Source organism: Bos grunniens, chromosome 5 (assembly GCF_055505025.1).
Source record: "Bos grunniens cultivar Pamir isolate PY7600 chromosome 5, Bosgru_T2T1.0, whole genome shotgun sequence".
NCBI lineage: Eukaryota > Metazoa > Chordata > Mammalia > Artiodactyla > Bovidae > Bos > Bos grunniens.
Genome location: NC_141169.1, coordinates 56379387 through 56405981, shown reverse-complemented (window position 1 = coordinate 56405981; position 26595 = coordinate 56379387). Strand labels below are relative to the sequence as shown.

The window sequence follows — 26595 nt, the reverse complement described above, 5'->3', positions numbered from 1 at the left end:
CTCTAATCTCTTTCTTTCACTTGCCATTCTGCTTTGACTACTGACCTTTCTCCTTTACCATACAGCCAAACTTCTTGGAAGAATTGTCTTCACATGCTACATCCACTTCATCTGTTTCAACTCACTACAAACAGATTTACATTTTCAGTGCTGTCTTTATTGTTAAGATTTTAATAACAGAAGTATATCATATACATGTGAAAAAAGCAGGACATAAAATGGTTTCTCCAAATATACTCAACTATTCCAAAAATATTTATGTAGAGAAAAAACTTACATGTAATACATGAAAATTTTAAGTTACTTCTTATGACTGGTAAGTTTTATTCCTTTAAAAAAAAAGTCAATTATTTATTTATTATTTCAGTGACCACTCATTTATTTCATTTTAATTCACTTTCCTTTAGACTCCAGTTAACACAGTTCACATTTATCCAGCAAATATCTGTTGAGAACCAAATGAGCCAGAGCATCAAAGCAATTGAGGTGAATATAAAATATGCCCTGCCAACAGGAAGGTCTCTAAAGTTGGAAGACCAGATGTCTCTAAATGAATCACAATTATTATGATAAATATTCAAAAGTTCATAAAGAAGAGTATTTTCTGTCTTGAATGAGAGCTGGACAAATGTCCCAGGGAAGGACTAAATGAGGATTTGAACAAAGAAAATCAAGGCAAGGAATCATTTTTACCATTTGCAAAGCGAGGAGACTTGAAAAATCACAGTATTGCAGAAGTTTAAAGTTAGCTGGAACATAAAGGGGGGAGTTGAGCATGGAGGAGGAGGAGGGTGGTAATTAATATCTCTTTGTGGCCAGGATTACACTCTGATCGCTAATACAAGTGATTAATCTCACACTTTTCTATTTTTTGCACAACGCATGGGAAAAAATATTCATATTGTTTATTTTCCTAATGGAATTAGACAATTCCCTTTGGGGAAAGTAACATTTCTCTTGATCTAAAATCCTTATGCACTTACCATATCTCAATGGGCAGTCTACAGTTTGCGTGTGAATTTTAAGTTCTCAATTTGTGGTCCCCCATAATGTCCTCAATTTTATAAACAAGAATTATCGTTGATATTAGAACACATTACAGTGTTAATTACAAATTCTCAACTTACAGTTTCTAAGAAGGGGCAGAAAAGTAAAGAAATGATAGTCAAGAGCAGCAGGGCCACTTCATTTGGCCGAAAGGCTCAAAGAACAAGCGGGAATGACCCAGATTCCCAGGGCAGGCGGTCAGCCTGCCGGCAAGACTAGATAACCTGGCAAGACAACTGCCTCTTCAAAGGGCCCTCCTTCCCTCTTCGCTCTTTCCAAACGATCTTTGAGCGTCTCAGACTCTCCCACTAAAGGCGCCCAGCCATTGGTGACCGTAGAGCGCCTCCGGTTTCCCTGGTAACAGCCAGCCACACCAACCAGGCTCGCATAAGTCTTCCCAGAATGCCGCGCGCCTTCTCTAATTCACTTCCGGGTGCGGAGGCCTGACTCCTCCAGTCGGTCGGTTTGCATATGTTAGCGCTGGGGTTTCTGGCTCCGGGTGTGTCATATTCCTGCAGCGGGTGGTGGAGACTGTTTTGTTCTTTCTCTGCCTTCGAAACGGATCGCTAAGGAAAGGCGAATTTCACCGAAGTTTTGGTGGCCCTCGATAAATGAATTATTAGTTGCAAAAAAAGCTAGAAAGTGCTTTAAAGTTATGTGCAACTTCATTTGTTGCTGTGGTATTTTAAGCAGCTTTACACAACTTCCTCTAAAACAACTATTATTGCTTTAGAAAACGAAGGCAAGCACACACAGGCGCAAACAAAACCAAACCGCCGAATTTCCTCTTCACAGTGAGCCCAAACCAAAATGTGGAAGTTTGAAGCAGAGAAAAAAGTGTCTTGCCGGGCCCAGCAAGGAGACGGGAGCTGGGGCTCAAATACCCCAAATTCCGTGAAGGATTTCAGCACAGGATTTCTTTCTTTAGGTTTATTATTTTATTTTTTGGCTGTGGCGGGTCTTTGTTGCTGCTCAGGGGCTTTCTCTAGTGTCAGTGGACCGGTGCTACTCTGATAGTGGAGCATAGGCTCTAGGTGTGAGGGCTTCAGTAGTTGCAACTGGAGGGCTCAGTTGCTCCCCTGCGTGTGGGATCTTCCCCGGACTGAAGCTGTGGCCCTTGCAGTGTAAGACAGATTCTTCAGCACTGGACCACCAGGGAAGCCCACAGTAAAGGATTTTTAAAAACTGGGTGAGGGAGGCTGGTTGCAGGGTACTGATTAGCTCCTGCACAATTCTCTGGTTGATGTTGAGATAATAGGGCATTTAACAGTGTCAGTCCTAAGGCGTCTATGGGGTCTGGGGGCTCATGATTGTCAGATAGTTTCTCCCATTTGGTGGTGGTTTTAGTATCTGTAATTCAGGAAGTATGTATCAGATACTATTATCTTGGTATTTCAGAGAGGAGCTACAGCAGAGATTATGGGAGAATGGGGGTATGTCCTGGAAAGGCCCTATAGAGTCCTGCTTGGTTAAACATTCACTGGTACAACAACCACAGGAAACACTTTGGAGCAGTCTTCCAGATCCTCTCTATGCATATAATGTTTCAAGCTGTAATTACATTGTACATGCTATTTTGTAATCTAAAAAGCTTTTGTAAACATATTTCATTTAAAAACCAACATGGTTGTATGTTTTCAATTGTATTTTTTGTTAAAACAGTTTCTATCCTTTAAAAAATTTTTTAAATTTGTTTGGCTGTATTAGGTCTTAGTTGAGGCTGTGTTGGGTCTTAGTTGCGGCATGCAAGATCTCTGGTTGTGGATGGGCTCCAGAGTATGCCAGCTTCAGTAGCTGCAGCGCTCAGACTCAGTGGTTGCTCCAAGGCATGTAGGATCTTAGTTCCCTGACCAGGGATCAAACCCAGGTCCCTTGAGCCCGCATCCCCTGCACTTCAAGGTGACTTCTTTCCCTCTGGGCCACCAGAGAAATCCCTTCTTTCTGTTCTTAATTAGTACTGTAATGGAGAAATGAAAATCCTTATAGCTAAATCTTTGCCTAAGTTCTCATTTCTTTGCGGTAATTATTTTTCTCTTTTTAACTTAGTAATTTGTGTTTGCACTTCCTCTTTTTCAAATGCCTTCCCATTCCACTCATGTCTTTATAGTATAAATGGATGAAATTACACATATGGCATCCAAAGCCTACTCAATTTTTAAAAGTTTATCTTTCTGATTATAAAAGTAATACATATTTACTGTAGAACATTAGGAAAATGTGGATGAATATAATAAAAATATTCTGATATGTAGACAACTACTGATCATATTTTGGTATACAGTTTTCTAGTTTTCTCTCTGTTGCCTTCAGCAATGAGCATCAGAAAAATGTTTGGTAATATAGTGGGGTGAATGACACCTTTTAATTTGTATTTCTTTGCTTATTCATGTAGCTGAATAGCATTTCAGAAGTTCACATTTTATAGTCCATTTCAGGCCCCATCTTCTCTATCTAGCCTTCCCTGAGAATTCCAGACTAATTACACTAACTTATAATGGTCTAGGTTCTCACGGCAAGCATACTGGGGTGGTTTGCCATTCCCTCCTCCAGAGTGAAAAAGCCAGCTTAAAATTAAATATTAAAAAAACTAAGATCATGGCATCTGGCCCCATTACTTCAAGGCAAATGGAAGGGGAAAAGGTGGAAGTGGTGACAGATTTTCTCTTCTTGGGCTCTATAATCACTGTGGATGGTGACTGCAGCCATGAAATCAGAAGACGACTGCTTCTTGGCAGGAAAGTTATGATAAACCTAGACAGTGTGTTGAAAAGTAGAGACATCACACTGCTGACAAAGATCCATATAGTCAAAGCTATGGTCTTCCCAGTGGTCACATACGGTTGTGAGAGCCGTATGGTAAAGAAGGCAGAATGCCAAGGAATTGATACCTTTGAACTGCGGTGCTGGAGAAGACTCCTGAGAATCTCTTAGACAGCAAAGAGTTCAAACCAGTTAATATTAAAGGAAATCAATCCTGAATACTTATTGGAAGGACTGATGCTGAAGTTGAAGCTCCAGTATTTTGGTCACCTGATATGAACAGCTGACTCACTGGAAAAGACCCTGTTGCTGGGAAAGATTGAGGGAAGAAGGAAAAGAGGGCATTAGAGGATGAGATGACTGGATGGCATCACTGATGCAAAGTCCAGGAACTTGGGCAAACTCCGGCAGATGATGAGGGACTGGGAGGCCTGGACTGTTGCAATTCATGGGTTCGAAGAGTCTGACACAACTGGGCGACTGAACAACAACAACAACATAACGGTCTAGTTTTCCATATTTGTATATTTTAGTTCTCTAACTACATTAGAGCTAGTTGTGTGGTCCTGGATAAACTATTCAGTTTTGTTGAGCCCACTTTCTTCATCTGCAAAATATACTAATATTTATTTTGCAGGGTTGTGGTAGGGATAACAAATAACATATCTCAGCTTAATAAAAAGTAGCTTTTTTCGTATAGCTTTAGCAGTCTATGTACATAGGAGGTGTTCATAATGTTATGTTTCATGTGAATGAGTAATCTGAGCATCTCAATGAATTTAGTTATTTATTGAGCACCTTTGACACATAGGTACTGTTCTTATTCCTCAATATCTCTTGAATCTTTATGATTTAGATACCTTTCTTACATAAATCATATGCTCCTCTCAACCTCAAAAGTTCTCTTATGTTTCTGCTGCCATGCCTGGCACATCATAGAAGGTGCTGAATAAATGTTGAGCTGAACTGAGTGAATTTAGTGGAAAAAGAGAAACACAAGTTAGTTAAAACCTGTCAGGTATTGATGAAGCCATAATAGGTACAAAGTACTTTGTACATTGGGAAATCAGGAGAGATTAATTTTGATTAAGGTATCTGGGAATGCCCTGTGGATTAGGTAGATTTGATCAGGACCTGGAATTCAAGGACTGAGGGTGTGTGTGTGTGTGTGTGTGTGTGTGCACGCTCAGTTGTGTCCAACTCTTTGTGATCCATGGACTGTAGCCCACCAGACAGTGTCCACAGGATTTCCCAGGCAAGAATACAGGAGTACATTGCCATTCCTTCTCCATAAGGACCGAGGATGAGGGCTTAAGGATGGAAGTATGAGTTAAGGCTTGGAGGTATAAGTTAAAATGTTGTGTTTTGTTATGTTGATTAAAAAATTAATAGTTGATCTAAGAAAGAAATGGAAATTTAATTTGAGACAACCTGAGGTTTATAACCTGGGAGACAGTCTTTCAGAAAGCTGAGGACTGCCCCACCCCTTAGAGGTCACAGCACAGTTAGAGACGTTTTTGAGATAAAGGGTTATACATCAAATGAATTATTGACAGAAGGAAGGTTATCTCTCAAGGAGTTATAAAGTAGTGGATCATCCTGACACTATACAAGATTGAGAAGGACTATAAGCTCTGGTTAATGCAGATGCACAACACACTCTAAGCGGGAGGGAAAAGGCCCGATCTGGCAGAGAAAAAATTTATGTTTAAATTATTCTTGTCTTGCTATAAAATATGAATTTATTTCATCAATTAGAGTTATTTTGGTGGCAAAAAAAGAGGGTGGGCGAATGGCCTAAATGAGGCAAAATAAAAAAGTTTGGTCTTATATTTTGAGGACTTTAGCGTGACCAATCGTTATAATTGCAGTTTTCAAATGTTTCCGGGAAACAGTGCTTTCAATATGGCTTGGGGCGTCAAGAGAGAGGTGGACCAGAGACTGCAGTTAGCCTGCTGGTGGACAAAGCAGGAAGTCGGAAAATGGCAAAAACCTTCACGGGGAGAAGGGTATTTAATGGCCAGCACTGGTCAGGAGGTAAGGAAGGAGTGTGCACGAGAAAGCGAGGCTGCGGAACAAGGCTTGTGAGGATCGCACAAGCACGCCGACGAACAGCGGCGAAGCCCACAACAGGCCGGCTGCATTCTACGAGGGTACAGGCCTGCTCAGCCAGCTGGCGCCTGGCCCCGCCCCTCTAGGCCTGCCCAGGAACCATCGCCCCGCCCAGCACTCGCCGCCCCGCCCCGTTACCGTCGCCCCGCCCCGCGCTTCTAGCCCGGCACTCCGTCTGTGTCCCTGGTTGCAGACCCCAGCCACTGAACGTCCTTGGCCCCGCCCAGAGACGGCGGCCGGGCTGGCGCCGGTTAGACCTGGCAGAGGGAGGGCCTGGGCGGTGGGAGGGAGGTTACCTTTCCCTCTCTCGCCCTCCGTCGCCCGAAGCGGGAGGAAGAAGCCGCGGCAAAGTCCGTGGGCGGCATGGCAGAAGCTCCGGATGAGCGCGAGCCGGGCTCCGTGGCAGGGGAGCAGCTGCAGCAGCAACACGTCGGGTGCCAAGTCTTCTCCGAGCGGCTGGCTCAGGGGAAGCCACAGCAAGGGTTCCTCTCCAGTTTCTTCACCAACAACCAGAAGTGCCAGCTTATGCTCTTAAAGACGTTGGCCACAAGTAGGAGCCTTGACCCGGGGGCTGGGCGTCTGCAGGGTGGGGTCTGAGACCGGGCGGGCAGGGAGGGGCCTCCGCACCCCTCCGCTAGGGGGCTCCGGGTTCGGCTCAGGTGTGGCGGGGCCGGGTTCTGGCCCCAGGGGCAGAGTTAAGGCAGATTTGGCATCGTGGGGTGGGTGTTGGGGGCTGAGCCTCAGTTTCGATCAGAGAAGGCGCTGAGGCCCTCTTCAGGACTGTTTGCTTGTGGCGTGAATGAGGAGTCGGGTTAGGAGTTAGCCCTTTCCGTGACACTCTGACAGATCCTCTCATTTCATAGGTAAATTGTGCATTAATATGGGGACTGGAGAGTCCAGGTGAAGCAGAGTTTTAAAGAGCTACGTTAATTAAAGCATACTTGCTGAAACCGCGCAACTCAGATGGGATTTGAACCCAGCTAAAACTCAGATTGGGACTTAAGCCCTGCAGGCTGGGACCGGAACCTACTGTCTTTTAAATGCAATCGCACACCTGGTCTCAGGAAGTTCAGGTTCTTTATGTCTCACTGCAGTAGGAGTTGAGCAGGAGGCAAAATGATAGGTAAGAAGTAGATTTATTGAGAGAGATACAAACTGCATAGACAGTGTGGGCTGTCTCAGAAGGGAGGCCCTGGGAGATCCGTGTACCATAGACAGAAGGTGGTCTGTCTTAGGTGGTGAGGGTGGCCTGGATATATGGGCTGGTTAGTTTTTATGGGCTAGATAATTTCATAGGCTAATGAGTGGGAGGATTATTCCAACTCTTTTGGAGACAGGGTGGGGATTTCCAGGATTGGGGCCAGAGCCCACTGTTTGGCCTTTTATGGTTAGCCTTGGAACTGCTGTGCGATGTGTCATTTAGCATGCTGATAAATTAAAATGAGTATATAATAAGGCTCAAGATCTACTGAAAGTTGGATCTTCTGCTGTCTTGGGCCTAATTGGTTCTAACCATTTTATGTCATGTCCACACAGCTCTGTCATTCTCTAAGGGTTGTGTCCTGCCCTGTTTTGTCCTGGCTCACTGCTGCTGGCAGTGCAAAGACAGTTTTGCAGTCCTACTCTTTGTTGAAAGGGGTTCTTAATCTTCATACACGGATGGGCTTCAGAATGTGGAAACTTCTGATATGTACTACGAAACTCCTGTTTGTATGCTCCTAAGGGCATTTTTCTGGGGAGAGAGTTCATAGCCCCATGATGTTCTGAGATGCCCATGAACCTGAAAAGGTTAAGAACCATTGCTGTGGGTTACATAGGGACACCATCTGCTGACCAGTTTCTAAATCCAGGGACATTGCACTAGAGATTCTTAACTTTTTTACAAGGCCCTAGACTTCTGCTTTATTGACTATGCCAAAGCCTTTGACTGTGTGGGTCACAATAAACTGTGGAAAATTCTGAAAGAGATGGGAATAGCAGACCACCTGATCTGCCTCTTGAGAAACCTATATGCAGGTCAGGAAGCAACAGTTAGAACTGGACATGGAACAACAGACTGGTTCCAAATAGGAAAAGGAGTACGTCAAGGCTGTATATTGTCACTCTGCTTATTTAACTTCTATGCAGAGTACATCATGAGAAACGCTGGGCTGGAAGAAGCACAAGCTGGAATCAAGATTGCCGGGAGAAATATCAATAACCTCAGATATGCAGATGACACCACCCTTATGGCAGAAAGTGAAGAGGAACTAAAAAGCCTCTTGATGAAAGTGAAAGTGGAGAGTGAAAAAGTTGGCTTAAAGCTCAACATTCAGAAAACGAAGATCATGGCATCTGGTCCCATAACTTCATGGGAAATAGATGGGGAAACAGGGGAAACAGTGTCAGACTTTATTTTTTTGGGCTCCAAAATTACTGCAGATGGTGACTGCAGCCATGAAATTAAAAGATGCTTACTCCTTGGAAGAAAAGTTATGAGCAACCTAGATAGCATATTCAAAAGCAGAGACATTACTTTGCCAACAAAGGTCCATCTAGTCAAGGCTATGGTTTTTCCAGTGGTCATGTATGGATGTGAGAGTTGGACTGTGAAGAAGGCTGAGTGCCGAAGAATTGATGCTTTTAAACTGTGGTGTTGGAGAAGACTCTTGAGAGTCCCTTGGACTGCAAGGAGATCCAACCAGTCCATTCTGAAGGAGATCAGCTCTGGGATTTCTTTGGCGGGAATGATGCTAAAGCTGAAACTCCAATACTTTGGCCACTTCATGCAAAGAGTTGACTCATTGGAAAAGACCCTGATGCTGGGAGGGATTGGGGGCAGGAGGAGAAGGGGACGACAGAGGATGAGATGGCTGGATGGCATCACTGACTCGATGGATGTGAGTCTGAGTGAACTCCGGGAGTTGGTGATGGACTGGGAGGCCTGGCGTGCTGCAATTCATGGGGTCGCAAAGAGTCGGACACGACTGAGCGACTGAACTGAACTGAGACTTCCCGAGTTTACTTTAGATACATTAAGAGAATCAAAGACAAACTTGTTTGTCCCAAAACAAGACTACTGTTTTATGGCTGGCCAGTGACAGTTCAAAAGTCAACCACTCAGTGAGTTTTCCATCCTTCTTGAGATTACCTGCATCTCCAGGAATCAGGGGAGGAGAAAGGGGAGTAGAGGGGAATGATGACATTGTGTTTACTTTGCAAATATGTATCAAATGCCTCCTAGATTCTGCTTTGGGCAAATACAGAGAGTAGTTGGGACCCTGCCTTTAAAATGTTCCAAAGTGGAATGCAGTGAAAAGGACATGGGCTGCAGATTTAGAAGTGGGTTTAAATTTTGATCCCTTTCCTGTTACATATGGAAGAGTGATTTAACTCTCTGATCCTGTCTGTCTTTATCAGGGAAAGGAAAAGGGAGTTGGGAAGGGGTGAAAGTACCTCTTTTGGGGTTGTTGTGAGGAATAGGTTTTATAAGTTTAAAGAGCCAGTGTATCAGGAGCTGAATAAAGAAACTGTAGCTGTTTTTTACAGTGGAAGAGCCAAAAAGTGGAGCAGGAGTTGAGATAGGAAGTGAGAAGGGCCAGGTGCTGAACTTGAGTCCCAGTAGGAATTAACCTGCTTCACCCTTCCAAGGGGAAAGCTGCTGGAGAACCTGTTAGTGTATTAAAGCATCAACCTGCAGCTTTAAAATCCTATCCCTGGGATGGGTGTGATGAAAGAGATCAGGCCTCAAGGGAGACATTTGTTTTATTTTTCTCCAAAGCACATCCATTCTAAATACTGTAGGTCCTTTGAAGAACCAAACCAATGTGCTCCCAGCAATTTTTTTTTTTTTTTTTAAAGAGGACACTGGACTTTTGAACCCATTTCAGTTCTGTAAAACTCTCAGGTGCTTCAGTAATACTGCACTTAGTATGGTGCCTGATACTTGATATACACTAAGTAGAATTTATTAATAATAATTGTTTTACTGTTAACACTCTTTAAGAGGGGTCAGGTTAGAAAAGCAGTAACCAGTACCTAACTTTCTCATCCAACAATACTTTTACTTACCTGTTTTTTGCTTTCAGCATTTGAAAACCTTAATATCTTTTTTTTTTTTTTTTGCTTATGTCATGTAATTTGCTGTGCATTTATATTCTCAGACAGGACATCTATGTGAAAAGTTGATGTTAGAGGCACTTGGGTTCCTTATATTTTCCTGTAATTTTAACAGGCTCATAGATTCTTTAGAAGCGGTGGTGGGGGGCTCTGGAGTTGTCTAGGCCTTTTCACCCCCATCACTGACCAGAAACCTCTGTGCCATCAATTGACCAGAGTGTTTTAGAGCTCTGTTGGAACAGGTTATCTTTGAAGCCCTTTGAGGCTACCAGGCCCTTGTATCGACTGCTGTAATTGTTGGAAAAACCTTTTCTCATGCCGAGTTGAAATGTGCTCCATGTAACTTCTGCCCTTTGGTCCTTGTTCTGCTCTCTGAAGAAATGTTGGCAGAATCTATTCCCACATGACACCCCTTCAGATACTTGAAATTATTGTGGCCTTAGTTAAATCTTTTTTTTTTTTAACTTTAATCTTTTTATTTTGTATTGAGGTATAACCTATTAACAATGTTGTGGTAATTTCAGGTGGACAGCGTAGGGACTCAGCCATACATATACATGTATGCATTCTCCTCCAAACTCCCCTCCCACCGAAGCTGGCAAGTAACAGTGAGCAGAGTTCCATGTACTCTACAATAGGTTTCTGTTGGTTATCTATTTTAAATACAGCAGTGTGTACATGACCTTCCCAAAGTCCCTAACTATCCCTTCCCACACCCCGACTCTGCCCCACAACCATAAGTTTGTTTTCTGTCTGTGAGTCTCTTTCTGTTTTGTAAGTTCATCTGTATCGTTTCTTTTTAGATTCTATATATAAGGGATGTCATATGGTATTTCTCCTTCTCTAACTTCCTTTACTCAGTATGACACTCTCTAGGTCCATCCATGTTGCTGCAAATGGCATTATTTCATTCTTTTTAGTGGCCGAGTAATATTCCACTGTCTATATGTACCACATCTTCTTTATCCGTTCCTTTTTCAATGGACGTTTAGGTTGCTTCCATGTCTTGGCTCTTGTAAACAGTGCTACAATGAACATTGGGATACATGAATCCTTTTGGAACATGGTTTTCTCCAGATGTGTGCCCTGGAGTGGGATTGCCGGGTCATGTGGTAGCTCGATTTTTAGGTTTTTAGGGAACGTCTGTACTGTTCTCCATGGCGGCTGTAGCAATTTACATTCCCATCAACGGTGTAGGAGGGTTCCCTTTTCTCCACACCCTCTCCACCATTTGTTGTTTGTGGATTTTTTGATGATAACCATTCGGACTGGTGTGAGGTGATATCTCATTGTAGTTTTGATTTGCATTTCTTTAATAGCTAGAGATGTTGAACCTCTTTGCATGTGCCTGTTGGCCATCTGTATATCTTCTTTCTCCTTTCCAAATCTACAAATCCCTTTCTTGCTTCCTGTGGAACAAAGCCCTGAACTATTCCAGTCACCTTCCCCTGTGGAACAGCTTTGGTTGGCAGGCCCTGTTTAGAGTGTGGTACTCAGAATGGGATGCTGTGTACAGATGAGGGCAGACCACAGTGGGGCCACTTACTGCCTTCCTCTAATCTGGATACTGTGCTGCTGTTCATTTCTGTGGCTATGACCACAGTCATGTTGGTATATTTTGTACATGTCTTTTGGTATATATTTTAACACATTGTGTTTGAGCATTTAACTGAGAAACATTTGATATTATCTAAGATGTTTGATGGAACATTTTGGTATTTCTGTGAGTGTTTCATTTCATTAAAGACCTGCTGTTATGTTAATTTAAGCTTATCTTTTTGTATTTATTTTTTAATCAATTTTAAGATATTAATATTACTTAAATTATTACTAATTACTGATTAGTGTTACTTAAAATTAGATATTAGTATTACTTCACTAAGATTTGAGAGGTATTTTTTTCTTTTATAATATTTGGATAATTTAATTGCTGCTGTTTTTTTCCAATTACCATATGTAATTGAATCAATATCTTTCTAGATCCATATGTCAAACTTCTACTTGATGCCATGAAGCATTCAGGTTGGTAAGTAAATCTTTTTAAAGTACTCCTCTATATTCTGACTGCTGAAAACAAACCACTCCTTTCTCCCCCATCCCCCACAAACTGAAACTACTTCGGATTTTTCACTTCAGGCCACAAAGCCCTTTCCATATGGTAGGTGGTGCTGGTGGTGGTTGGCCGCATTCTCTCCAGGCAGGCCTTGTTCTCTCCGGACCTCTTCTGCCCTAACTCCACATCTCTGGCTCCACCATTCACCTCAGGTATTTAGTAAAGACAATACTAAAAATCTTTATCGTAACTAATTACCAAACCTGGTTTTTTCACTATGCCAGTCTCAGCATTATCCTTAATAGAGACGAAGTCTCAGTTTGTTATGCATGCAGTAGCCTTCCGGGTGTTGTTCAACTTTGAGGGGATCAGAAAAAGTGACTTCTGAGCTCCCCTTCTTAACATTCTGGCCCGAGGGCAGAAACCCCAGCATATTTCCAATGTGGTCTTCATTAGTCGAGCCAATGCTTTATGGACTCACGGCCTAGCATTTGAACTGGGATCGATTTTGCAAAGACAGTTTCCTTATTTTACAGACGAGAGAACTAAGTGCTGAAGGTGTTCAGGTGCTTTCCCGAGGTGTCCTGTGTGGCAGTGGTGGAGATGTGGGTGATCCGGGTCTCCTGGCCCACGGCTGTGCCCCATGGACACTGCTTCTGGACGTGGTCTCTTTAATCCATTCTTGCCTTCTAGTGCTGTTAACAAAGACAGACACTTTTCTTGTGAAGATTGTAATGGAAATGTCAGTGGAGGTTTTGACTCTTCAGTGTCTCAGGTAGGCGTTTTACCCAGTTGTTTTCTTTCCTCCAGTTCTCCTCATGTTTGCTGAGTGCCTTCCACATGCCAGGCATTCTACTTGGTAGACTTTGTGCAGGATTGAAAAAAAATGAGTTAATGACGATTCTGACCCTTAAGGTCCTCACATCTCACAGGGGAGACAAGACATGAATGCAGACAATGATAGAATTTGAGGCAGGTTAAATTCTTGGAGGTGGGTGTGGTTACCATTGGGGATGTTGTGCAGTTCAGCTGCTATATGGTGGGAGGCTTTGAATGTCAGGATAAAGAGTTTCATCTTTACACAGTGGGAAATGATGCATCTTTGAGAATTTTTGATAAGGAGAGTGAGTTTTCTCATCTGTAATATATGGGTAGTGATTGTATTTATCTCACAGAACGGTTATGAGAATTAAATGAGATTTCTCTTGTAAAGTACACTCAAGTCAACATGCTAGTTTTAAGTCAGTGGGGGGTTCTGACAGAGTCTCGAGGTGGTAGATGGATATGTCATGTGATGAGGGTAAATATAAGTGTTGTATGTCACTGATTCCATCATGAGTATATAACACACTTAACTACATTTAATTGTTTCCTGCTAGGGGACGTTATGTGTATTTTGGTTATTTATAGCTGTTGCAGGGAGATCATGGAAAGAGCAACATAACAGAGGGGTGAGGTGTCTGAGTTTTGGAGTCAGATAGACTTTGAGTTCAAATCCTTATTCCCCTGCTTATTAGCTGTGGGGCTTGGGCAAGTTATTTATTTTATTCTCAGTTTCCTCATTTGTAAATTAAAAAAATTAATTAATTTATTTTAATTGGAGGCTAATTACTTTACAGTACTGTAGTGGTTTTTGCCATACACTGATTTGAATCAGCCATGGGTGTACATGTGTTCCCCATCCTGAACCCCCCTCCCACCTCCCTCCGCATCCCAATCCCTCAGGGTCATCCCAGTGCACCAGCCCTGAGCACCCTATATCATGCATCGAACCTGGGCTGGCGATCTGTTTCACATATGATAATATACATGTTTCAATGCTATTCTTTAAAATCATCCCACCCTCACCTTCTCCCACAGAGTCCAAAAGACTGTTCTTTACATCTGTGTGTCTTTTGTTGTCTCGCATATAGGGTCATTGTTACCGTCTTTCTAAATTCCATATATATGCATCAGTATACTGTATTGGTGTTTTTCTTTCTGACTTACTTCACGCTGTATAATAGACTCCAGTTTCATCCACCTCTTTAGAACTCATTCAAATGCATTCTTTTTAATGGCTGAGTAGTATTCCATTGTGTATATGTACTACAGTTTTCTTATCCTTTCCTCATTTGTAAATTGATAACTGTAACACCTATAGCTCTCCAGGTGGGTCCTGGTGAGTTCATTCCCTTTTGGGGTTAAATAGAGTACACCTTTTGAATCTTCATCTTATTTCTCAGCAGTGTTATACACAGTTGGGAACTCTTTTTAATTAAAATTTTTGTTGTGAAGTAACTCATTCATACAGAAGAATAACAAACCTATATGTATGCTTTAAGTCATAATAATAAAATTAACATCTGTATAACTGCCACACAGATTTGAGAAATAAAACCCTGCTGGGACTTTAGAAGCCTGTGTGTCCCTTCTTGGATCATAGCCCCCTTCCTTATTTTTGACTTTTGTAATAATCATTCCCTGCTTGTCTGAATGGTTTTAACATCTATGTATATAGTCAAACATTGTGTTGTGTAGTTGCCTGCTTTTAAAAAAGTTTAAAAAAAATTTATTTATTTGGCTGCACCAGGTCTTAGTTGTGGTAAGTGAGATCTTTCATCTTCATTGCAAAATGTGGGGTCTTTAGTCACAGCACATAAAACCTTTGGCTGTGGAATGTGGGATCTAGTTCCCTGAACATGGATCAAACCCCGGACCCCTGCACTGGGAGCGTGGAGTCTTAGCCACCGGACCACCAGGAAAGTCCTTTGTTGCCTGCTTTTAAGCTTTATATATACTTGGGGTCATATGTAATACCCTGTCATTTTATGGAATTATACAGGATATAGTCCTCTGTAACTTAATTCTTCTGTACAACATTGTGAGATTCTTCTGTCTTGTATGCATCCCTGGTTTATTTAGTGTCACTGTTGTGTATATTATTCCAAATCAAATCCCTTATGATTATACAGTGGAAGTGAGAAATAGATTTAAGGGCCTAGATCTGATAGATAGAGTGCCTGATGAACTATGGAATGAGGTTCGTGACATTGTACAGGAGACAGGGATCAAGACCATCGCCATGGAAAAGAAATGCAAAAAGGCAAAATGGCTGTCTGGGGGGCTTTACAAATCGCTGTGAAAAGAAGAGAAGCGAAAAGCAAAGGAGAAAAGGAAAGATATAAACATCTGAATGCAGAGTTCCAAAGAATAGCAAGAAGAGATAAGAAAGCCTTCTTCAGCGATCAGTGCAAAGAAATAGAGGAAAACAACAGAATGGGAAAGACTAGAGATCTCTTCAAGAAAATCCGAGATACCAAAGAAACATTTCATGCAAAGATGGGCTCAATAAAGGACAGAAATGGTATGGACCTAACAGAAGCAGAAGGTATTAAGAAGAGATGGCAAGAATACACAGAAGAACTGTACAAAAAAGATCTTCACGACCCAGATAATCACAATGGTGTGATCACTGACCTAGAGCCAGACATCCTGGAATGTGAAGTCAAGTGGGCCTTAGAAAGCATCACTATTAACAAAGCTAGTGGAGGTGATAGAATTCCAGTTGAGTTATTCCAAATCCTGAAAGATGATGCTGTGAAAGTGCTGCACTCAATATGCCAGCAAATTTGGAAAACTCAGCAGTGGCCACAGGACTGGAAAAGGTCAGTTTTCATTCCAATCCCAAAGAAAGGCAATGCCAAAGAATGCTCAAACTACTGCACAATTGCACTCATCTCACACACTAGTAAAGTAATGCTCAAAATTCTCCAAGCCAGGCTTCAGCAATATGTGAACCGTGAACTTCCTGATGTTCAAGCTGGTTTTAGAAAAGGCAGAGAAACCAGAGATCAAATTGCCAACATCCGCTGGATCATGGAAAAAGCAAGAGAGTTCCAGAAAAGCATCTATTTCTGCTTTATTGACTATGCCAAAGGGTTTGACTGTGTGGATCACAATAAACTGGAAAATTCTGAAAGAGATGGGAATACCAGACCACCTGATCTGCCTCTTGAGAAATTTGTATGCAGGTCAGGAAGCAACAGTTAGGAGTACGTCAAGGCTGTATATTGTCACCCTGTTTATTTAACTTCTATGCAGAGTACATCATGAGAAACGCTGGACTGGAAGAAACACAAACTGGAATCAAGATTGCCGGGAGAAATATCAATAACCTCAGATATGCAGATGACACCACCCTTATGGCAGAAAGTGAAGAGGAACTAAAAAGCCTCTTGATGAAAGTGAAAGTGGAGAGTGAAAAAGTTGGCGTAAAGCTCAACATTCAGAAAACGAAGATCATGGCATCCTGTCCCATCACTTCATAGGAAATAGATGGGGGAGCAGTGGAAACAGTGTCAGACTTTATTTTTCTGGGCTCCAAAATCACTGCAGATGGGACTGCAGCCATGAAATTAAAAGACGCTTACTCCTTGGAAGGAAAGTTATGAGCAACCTAGATAGCATATTCAAAAGCAGAGACATTACTTTGCCAACAAAGGTTCATCTAGTCAAGGCTATGGTTTTTCCAGTGGTCATGTATGGATGTGAGAGTTGGACTGTGAAGAAGGCTGAGTGCCGAAGAATTGATGCTTTTAAACTGTGGTGTTGGAGAAGACTCTTGAGAGTCCCTTGGACTGCAAGGAGATCCAACCAGTCCATTCTGAAGGAGATCAGCCCTGGGATTTCTTTGGCGGGAATGATGCTAAAGCTGAAACTCCAGTACTTTGGCCACCTCATGCAAAGAGTTGACTCATTGGAAAAGACCCTGATGCTGGGAGGGATTCGGGGCAGGAGGAGAAGGGGACGACAGAGGATGAGATGGCTGGATGGCATCACTGACTCGATGGACGTGAGTCTCAGTGAACTCCGGGAGCTGGTGATGGACAGGGAGGCCTGGCGTGCTGCGATTCATGGGGTTGCAAAGAGTCGGACACAACTGAGCAACTGATCTGATCTGATTTGATGTCTGTAGTAGAGTTTACTCTCTGTAATGTCATTTCCAACTGTATTGTTATAAGCAATGCTGCTGTGAATTCCTCACTTTCTCTCCTGAAGCACACAGGCAGGAGTTATTATAGGGTCTCTGCCTAAAGTGGATTGCTGGCTCATATCTCATGCATTCACTTGACTTGAACAGCTAATGCCACTTTTCTTGCCGTGGTTTCCGGTATGCAGCACTCCTGCAGTTGCTCCTTTGGTAGCTCAGCTTCCTGTACCAGCCCTTAAATGTTGAGGTCCCTTAATCCAGAGTGTTACAGCCCCTTCTTTTCTTTCCGGCACTCTGCCAAGGTGATCTCATTTGTTTTGCTAGGTCAGAACTCTGTCTTGAACTCCACATCCGTAGAGCCAAGTGTTCACTGCACACCTACACTTGCAAGTTTTAAAGGCATCTCAGACCTTACATGTCCAAATCCAAACTGATGATTTTTACCATCCTCCATCTCCACCCAACCTGGTCTTTTAGTTTTGCATATATCAGTGAATGGTACCACCATCCATCCTATTACCCAAGCTAGAACTTTAGGGGTCATCGTTGATACCTCTGATTCCCTTCTCCTTTTCTATCCAGCACCACATTTTGTGCAATCTATCTCCTAAATACCTTTTAGGCTTCCACCACCCTAGCTCGGGCACTATTATCTCTTGCCTAGAATACTTTATTCTCATTCAGTTAGTCTCTCTGCATCCAGTTTGGATCATCTTATGCCTGTTTTTCCAACTGTGGTCAAAAGGATGAAAGCAAAATAAAACACCCCCTGTTTCACTGTTCCCTGTCAGTGACTTCCCATTGCTGTCAGGATAAAGAGTGACTTGGCCCTGATGACCTCACCAGCCCTACCTCATGCCTACCACCTCCAACTTTGTGCTTCAGTCCTATAGGCCTACCTTCACCTTCTCAAACATTCTTGTCCTTCGACCCTCCCCCTAGCCTTTGCGTGTATTATTCTGTCTCTGAAATGCTCCCTTCCCCTCTCCTCCAATTTAACTCCTGTTCATCCATCCATTAGATCCCAGTTTTAACATTCCTTCTGCAGAGAACCACTTCCCAACTCTGCAGATCAGGTCTGGTACTCCATTGTATGTACTCATAACAGCTGTTATTGCATGTGCTCAAGCATTTTGGTAAATATTTGATTAATTTCTATCTCCATTTGTAGACTGTAAATCTAATAGGTCTTGATAAATATTAGTTGAATAAATTGAATGCTGAATGTATATAAAATACCTGGGACATGTCCCAGTGTCTGGCACATAGTAAGTACGCAGTAAGTAGAAACTATTATTATTAGGACCCCTCATGTCTTTGTTATTCTTATAGGGTCCTCCTGTTCAGTGTGCTGTTGGCTTTTTGCACTTCTTTCTGAAGGTCTTTCTGAGGACTTTTCCTGGCAATTCTAGTAGAATGGGACAGTGTGGTCATGCATTGTTGATTGATTGCTCATTCAGAAACTTGATAAGAAGCATTTTACATATATTCTCATTTAATTCTCACAGTTTTATGAGGTAGGTAATGTAAGTCATCTCCTTTTAATAGTTGAGGAAACTGAGGCACATAAAGCTTAAGAAACTTGCCCAAGGTCACTGACTTAGTAAGGAGTGGGGCTGGAATTTGAATCTCTGCCTCATTCCACCGTCCATGGTTAAATATTATTAAGAGTCCAAGACAGTGGTGCAGTCCACCCAGCGAGGATGGTATGTGAATAAATGTCCTTAAACTAAGTGCTGTGCAGTCCAAGGAGAGGAGAGCCCTTGGGGAAGGCTTCCTGGCATGTATGGAGAAGACTGGGCCTTGATGGTGGGGTGGGTGTGGGCTCGATAGAGAAGAGTAAGTGAGGCTTTCCATGCAGTGAGCCCCCTCAGGTGAGAGTGAAGGTGGAATCTTATGAAATGAGAGTAGCTCTTAGAAATAACTGAACTTCTCTCATTTTGGTGCCTCTTAGATTGTTCTGTGTCAGAATAATATCCGTAATCAGGCCCACATGAACAGAGTGGTCACCCACGAGCTCATTCACGCGTTCGATCATTGTCGTGCTCACGTCAATTGGTTCACCAATGTCAGACATTTGGCCTGCTCTGAGGTAAGTTTTATTGTAGAAGATACTTTCCCCCACCCTGAACATTGTGTGTTTGAACACTTTATTCAAGTATGATTTATTTAAACATATTTGTTTTCTTGTTATAATTCCATGTTGGTCTTCGATTTCCATTTTTAACTATTGAATACAATTTTTGTCTTAAATATAACCTTTAAATCCTAACAGGAAAAGGAGTACATCAAGGCTGTATATTGTCACCCTGCTTACTTAACTTATATGCAGAGTACATCATGAGAAACACTGTGCTGGAAGAAGCACAAGCTGGAATTAAGATTGCTGGGAGAAATATCAGTAATCTCAGATATGCAGATGATACTACCCTTATGGCAGAAAGTGAAGAGGAACTAAAAAGCCTCTTGATGAAGGTGAAAGAGGAGAGTGAAAAAGTTGGCTTAAAACTCAACATTCAGAAAACAAAGATCATGGCATCTGGTCCCATCACTTCATGACAAGTAGATGGGGAAACAGTGGAAACAGTGTCAGACTTTATTTTTCTGGGCTCCAAAATCACTGCAGATGGTGACTGCAGCCATGAAATTAAAAGACGCTTACTCCTTGGAAGAAAAGTTATGAGCAACCTAGATAGCATATTCAAAAGCAGAGACATTACTTTGCCAACAAAGGCCCGTCTATTCAAGGCTATGGTTTTTCCTGTGGTCATGTATGGATGTGAGAGTTGGACTGTGAAGAAAGCTGAGCACTGAAGAATTGATGCTTTTAAACTGTGGTGTTGGAGAAGACTCTTGAGAATCCCTTGGACTGCAAGGAGATCCAACCAGTCCATTCTGAAGGAGATCAGCCCTGGGATTTCTTTGGAAGGAGTGATGCTAAAGCTGAAAGTCCAGTACTTTGGCCACCTCATGCGAAGAGTTGACTCATTGGAAAAGACTCTGATGCTGGGAGGGATTGGGGGCAGGAGGAGAAGGGGACAACAGAGGATAAGATGGCTGGATGGCATCACTGACTCGATGGATGTGAGTCTGAGTGAACTCCGGTAGTTGGTGATGGACAGGGAGGCCTGGCGTGCTGCGATTCATGGGGTCGCAAAGAGTCGGGCATGACTGAGCAACTGAACTGAACTGAACTGAACTGAAATCCTAATAATAGTGATTTGACTATTATATGACTATGACTAATTATAAAAAATATAAAAAAACATCTTTTCCTATGGAATAAACATTTCTTATAAAATTGATATAAACATTTACTGAGGGCTGTATGCCTAACACTGTTCTGTTTGTGGGTTCTTATTTAATCTTCACAACAATCCCTTGAGGTGTAGATACTGTTATTCCCATTTTATTTATGTGAAAAGTGAGGCATTTGTTTAGATACCATGGTTAGTAAGTGGCAGAGGCAAGATTACAATCAAGGTTCTTGATGGGTTTGCTGTGCTGCCTTCCACAGGTAAAGTTGCTAGCTTTCCGTAGAATAAAACAGTTCATTTCAAAAATGCAACATCAGTTCAGTTCAATCAATTGTGTCCGATTCTTTGTGACCCCATGGACTGCAGCACGCCAGGCTTCCCTGTCCATTACCAACTCCAGGAGCTTACTTAAACTCATGTCCATTGAGTTGGTGATGCCATCCAACCATTTCATTCTCTGTCGTCCCCTTCTCCTCCCACCTTCAATCTTTCCCAGTATCAGGGTCTTTAACAGTGAGTCAGTTTTTCGCATCAGGTGGCCAAAGTATTGGAGCTTCAGCTTCAGCATCAGTACTTCGAATGAATATTCAGGACTGATTTCCTTTATGATAGACTGGTTGGATCTCTGCAGTCCAAGGGAGCCTCAAGAGTCTTCTCCAACACCACAGTTCAAAAGCATCAATTCTTTGGCACTCTGCTTTCTGTATAGTCCAACTCTCACATCCATACATGACTGTTGGAAAAACCATGGCTTTGACTAGACAGACCTTTTGTTGGCAAAAGTAATGCCTCTGCTTTTTAATATGCTGTCTAGGTTAGTCATAGCTTCCAAGGAGCAAGTGTCTTTTAATTTTATGGCTGCAGTCACCATCTGTAGTGATTTTGGAGCCCCTCAAAATAAAGTCTGTCACTGTTTCCATTGTTGCCCCATGTATTTGCCATGAAGTGATGTGACCAGAGGTCATGATCTTAGTTTTCTGAATGTTGAATTCTAAGCCAACTTTTCCACTCTCCTCTTTCACTTTCATCCAGAGGCTCTTTAGTTCTTCTTCGCTCTCTGCCATAAGTGTGGTGTCATCTGCATATCTGAGGTTACTGATATTTCTCACGGCAATCTTGATTTCAGGTGCTTCATCCAGCCCAGCATTTCACACGATGTACTCTGCATATAAGTTAAATAAGCATGGTGACAATATACAGGCTTGATGTATTCCTTTCTCGATTTGGAACCAGTCTGTTGTTCCATGTCCAGTTCTAACTGTTGCTTCCTGATCTGCAAACAGATGTCTTAGGAGGCAGGTCAGGTGGTCTGGTATTCCAATCTCTTTAGGAATTTTCCACAGTTTGTTGTGATCTACACAGTCAAAGGTTTTGACGTAGTCAGTAAAGCAGAAGTAGATGTTTTTCTGGAACTCTCTTGCTTTTTCTATGATCCAGTGGATGTTGGCAATTTGATCTCTGGTTCCTCTGCCTTTTCTGAATCCAGCTTGAACATCTGGAAGTTCACGGTTCATGTACTTTTGAAGCCTGGGTTGGAGGATTTTGAGCATTACTTTGCTAGTGTGTGAGATGAGTGCAATTGTGTAGTAGTTTGAGCATTCTTTGGCATCGCCTTTCTTTGGGATTGGAATGAAAACTGACCTTTTCCAGTCCTGTGGCCACTGCTGAGTTTTCCAAATTTGCTGGCATATTGAGTGCAGCAGTTTCACAGCATCATCTTATAGGATTTGAACTAGCTCAACTGGAATTCCATCACCTCCACTAGATTTGTTCGTAGTGATGCTTCGTTAGGCCCACTTGACTTTGCATTTCAGAATATCTGGCTCTAGGTGAGTGATCACACCATCATGGTTATCTGGGTCATGAAGATCTTTTTTGTATAGTTCTTCTGTGTATTCGTGCCACTTGTTAAATCTTCTGCTTCTGTTAGGTCCACACCAACAGAAAATTAGATTAAAGGTTTGCTGAGCATGACCCCGCCCATCAGAACAAGACCCAGTTTCCCCCTCAGTCAGTCTCTCCCATCAGGAAGCTTCCATAAGCCTCTTATCCTTATCCATCAGGGGGCAGACAGAATGAAAACCACAATCACAGAAAACTAATCAAACTGATCACATGGACCACAGCCTTCTCTAGTTCAATGAAACCATGAGCATGCTGTGTTAGGCCACCCAAGGTGGATGGGTCAAGGTGGAGAGTTCTGACAAAACATGGTTCACTGGAGAAGGGAATGGCAAACCACTTCAGTGTTCTTGCCTTGAGAACCCCATGAACAGTATGAAAAATACAACATAGGAAGATATTTATTATTACCTTCCTATGTGGATTGGATTGCTTTCAGAAATACATACATATATGCTCCTAGAAAGACATTTGTATTTCATGCTTGCATTTCATTAATTGAAGAGTGCAATGTGCTGAGAAGCTAAAAAAAATTAATATAAATTTCAAGCTTATATTTCATAACTTAGATTATTTTCTCTTTCCCTTGAAATTAATAAGCAGCCTCACTGCATCTGATTATAACTCATATGATTTGGAAAAAAGACTGAAACCTGAGCTTTTGAATATTTCTTTCTCTTGGGTGTTACAAGAATGAATGCCTGTTAGCTAGTTAAAGTGTGTTAAGTGCTTTGAGCTCCTCAGAGGAATGAAGCTATGTTATTATAGGAGTAACAGGAAGTGGGCTATCTGATTGCAGTGAATGAGCAAAATTGTGGCCAGGCTGGCTATAGAATGTGGGTAGTTCCACAACTATTTCACATATTAAAGCTGCTTTTCAGATTAGGAAATGGCAACCCACTCCAGTATTCTTGCCTGGAAAATTCCATGGACAGAGGAGCCTGGTGGACTACATAGTCCATGGGGTTGCAAAGAGTTGGAAAACATGACTGAGTACGTACACAAAGCTGCTTCTTACCTTAAAGATACAGCAAATTAGAAAATATGTGCTAACTTCAGGCCAACTTCCAAACTGGTCATATTCATAGCATGACCAGTTTGGAATGTTCTTGATTCTTGTACCCATTAATTTTTCATAGGCCAATTGAGACCTTGGAGGAAGGTCATGAACTTACATGGGTTTAAGGGAAGGTATGGGAGAGTTTCAGGGGTTTGGGCTAGGAGGCCTGGGAGGTTTGTGTGCCTGAGTGTCTTAGGTACTGTTCTGTTTTATGAGCATGTTGAAAATCAGTTTGTAGGTCTTTGGAAGAACGCTTTCTTGAGTCCTTTTGGTCATTGCTAGAAGTGAGAACAGAGTATCTGTAAAGATTGTAGAGACCATAATCTTTAACTCAGAAGTCCAACTCTGACTTTTGGTTCCAAAAGAAATTAGTTCTGTCATTAAGGCTCCAGAGAAACATTTTGAAAATTCCTTTTGAATAGGTGATTCCCCCCATATATTTGGTGTTTTGTAGCATAGCTTATAGTTGTCTGTTTTTTTTTTTTTTTAAATGCTTTTCTGGATTCAGTAATTATTTGTTTACTTATTGGTTGTGCTGGATCTTCGTTGCCATGCCGTCTTTTCTCTAGCTGCAGCCAGCAGGGGCTAAACTCTACTTGTGGTGCACCAGCTTCTCATCATGGTGGCTTCTCTGGTTGCAGAGCATGAGCCTCAGCAGTTATGGCACAAAGGCTTGGTAGTTATGGTTTCTGGACTCTAGAGCACAGGCTCAGTAATTGCGGCGCATGGGATTAGTTGCTCCACGGCATGTGGGATCTTCTTGGACAAGGGATCGAACCCATGTCTCCTGTATTGGCAGCAGATTCTTTAGCACTCAGCCACCAGAGAAGCCCTTTGCTCTTTTTCTTAAGAACTTCGTAAGTCAGTAGCGTTGAAAAAATCTTACAGGTACTCTGTCCTCAGAAAAATATGCCAATTTTATATTATTTTATAATAAAAAAAATCAGTTGATATAAGGTGTAGAGCACAAATGCTTACTTTCTTTTTGTCTTCTTTCTGTCTTTGTGACAGGTTCGAGCTGCTAACCTTAGTGGAGACTGCTCATTTTTAAATGAAATATTCAGGTTGCATTTTGGATTAAAACAACACCATCAGGTAAAAACTAACATATGAAATCGCTTAACTGTCAAGAGTGCTATGAGTGGAAATAATGCATAGAAAAATGAGAAGTACATTTAGTATTTGAAATGTGAAAGAACTATTATTTGAACAGAATACAACATGTATATCACTTAAGCCAACAGAGGGAATTCAGTTATGTTTTTATAATTATGGGGAAGCTCTGTGACTGGGAGATTTTCACAGTGAAAAGAGCTATGATATCTCGCATGGGATCATTTTGGACGGGGGTAGATAATGAATAGAAATGAAATCACATCCTGTCTTACTTCTATTCTAACAGTCCTGGACTTCTGTTTTCAAACTATCATTGTTCTTGAGACAAAAAAGTAATACCTGTGAGAACAGAGACTGCATTGCAGCGCAGTGTGTATTAATGCACCTTTATAAAGGCTGTGTGATGTGACAGCAAAGCTTTGGATCGGCACAGACTTAATTCTGAAGAACTGAGCTGAGAGATTTTGTACACAAAACAAAATGAAAACTATAGGCCAGATCAGTCCTGCTGGAAAGCTTTTAAGGTCACCGATAAATGGACACGGGGAGAGGAAATTTAGAACTGATGGACTGGTGAAGAATGTGAGCAGTTCTTCCACAGCAACCAAGGGGCTCTGTGTCCACACTGAGGAGAAAGGCTGGTCAGAGCTTTTCTATGGGAAGAGGTTGCTGGACCAGTATGTGACGTACATGGGTATCAAGATAGCAGTTTCAACCAGATGTAGAAAGGACAGGCTTGGAACAACAACAGGAAGGTCCTTGGTGGAGTAACTCAACTCAGCTCTGGGGAGGAAGGTGGAATGTCACAGTGAACTAAGAGAAACTGTGAACTCAGTGAATGGGAGTCAGAAGGCAAACCTGGGGCCTGGGAAGGGTGACTGAGCAGATAAGGCTGTTACGCTTTCAGCCTGTGTCAGGTCCACTTGGTGATGTGCCACTGACTTGTCCTGAGCCACATGGCATCTGTGCCCTCCAATCCCTGCTCTTCTGGTGAAGTCAGCTCAGGCAGCATTTGAATGGGCCGTGTGTTCTGGCTCTCAGTGGAAAGAGCGGAAGCAGGGTACACTCAGCACATCCCCAAGAAGAGGCTAATGCATATAAGGCATGTGATCCGGGGCCGAGAGTCTTTGAAAGAAATCTCTCCTCTTTTTACTTTGGGTTGGAAGTAGCAGTGGATGAATACAGCGGGCAATAGGATGAAGATAGGTGGAGGCAGTGGGAGAACAGGCCTAGCTTTTGTACAGTGTGTGCCCAAGAAAAAAGTTGTTTGATTTTTTTTCCCCCCTGAAAAATTAGAAAACCTTCAAATTTTGTGTGTGGTTTCCTGTTGCCTTCAGGGGAGATGCCCCTGTCAGAGGAAAAGTTATCTAGCAATGGTCAGCTATGAAAAATTGAGAGAGAGAGGCACAGCAGTATATTTCAGATTTATGCAAGTTAAAAAAAATTCAACCAGAACCTTATTTATAGACTTTTTTTTATGATTTTTCAAATTGGGAGTTACTGTTTAGCAGACATTTCCTAGAACTTATCATCATTGGGAAAGATAAGAAGAAGGGAGGAGAGGAGATCTTTCTTATACCTAAATAATTTTAGATTGAGCTAAACATGCTCCATAATTGCATCTTTATTTTTTGGACTGATAGAAATGAATAAAATAACATGAGAGAAAATTAATTTTGACCGTGGTTCAGACCTTTTGTGAAGTGTTACTATTTCATGAGTAAATTTTCATTAACGCTATATACTTTCTTGCTCCTTAGACTTGTGTGCGAGACAGAGCCATTCGTTCTATCCTGGCTGTTAGGAACATTAACAAAGAAGTAGCTCAGAAAGCTGTTGATGAAGTTTTTGAGTCTTGTTTCAATGACCATGAACCTTTTGGAAGGATCCCTCATAATAAGACCTATGCAAGATATGCTCATAGAGACTTTCAAAACCGGGATCGATACTACTCAAATATATGAAGAAAATGATATTTTATACTATAGAGCTTCAGTGATCATGAAGAAAGTATGGTTCCTAAGTGGACAAACATAAACGATCAATTAAATACAGGGAAGACACAGAAGATGCTGATTCTAACATCAGAAAAAGTAACTGTGGTGAGAAATGAAATTGCCTTAAACGCAAAGGCAACCATTGTATCTTTGCGGCTTGGATCTTTATTTACCAGTTGGTAAATAAAGCAAATAAATTGTTCATTTAAAATTTTCTACAA

At 41.9% G+C, this 26595-nt stretch overlaps 1 protein-coding gene across 6 annotated transcripts; it reads left to right on the top strand.

Moving 5' to 3' along the window:
* The first annotated feature begins 6049 nt into the window (after positions 1-6049).
* Positions 6050-26595, top strand: ATP23 (ATP23 metallopeptidase and ATP synthase assembly factor homolog). Of its 6 annotated transcripts, none has more exons than XR_015163865.1 (7): positions 6072-6469; positions 11998-12043; positions 12180-12282; positions 12607-12845; positions 18997-19134; positions 24273-24356; positions 26138-26595. XR_015163865.1 is itself a non-coding variant. In XM_086400267.1 (7 exons), the coding sequence occupies exons 4-7, from the start codon at positions 12714-12716 to the stop codon at positions 26339-26341; spliced, it is 558 nt and encodes a 185-aa protein (XP_086256393.1). In that variant the 5' UTR covers positions 6088-6469; positions 11998-12043; positions 12154-12282; positions 12607-12713; the 3' UTR covers positions 26342-26595. The 6 variants fall into 6 exon arrangements, 5 of the variants coding, with proteins under 5 accessions (XP_086256392.1, XP_086256391.1, XP_086256393.1 ...); XM_086400267.1 differs by having other exon boundaries at positions 6088-6469; positions 12154-12282; XM_086400268.1 differs by having other exon boundaries at positions 6109-6469; positions 12154-12282; positions 12764-12845.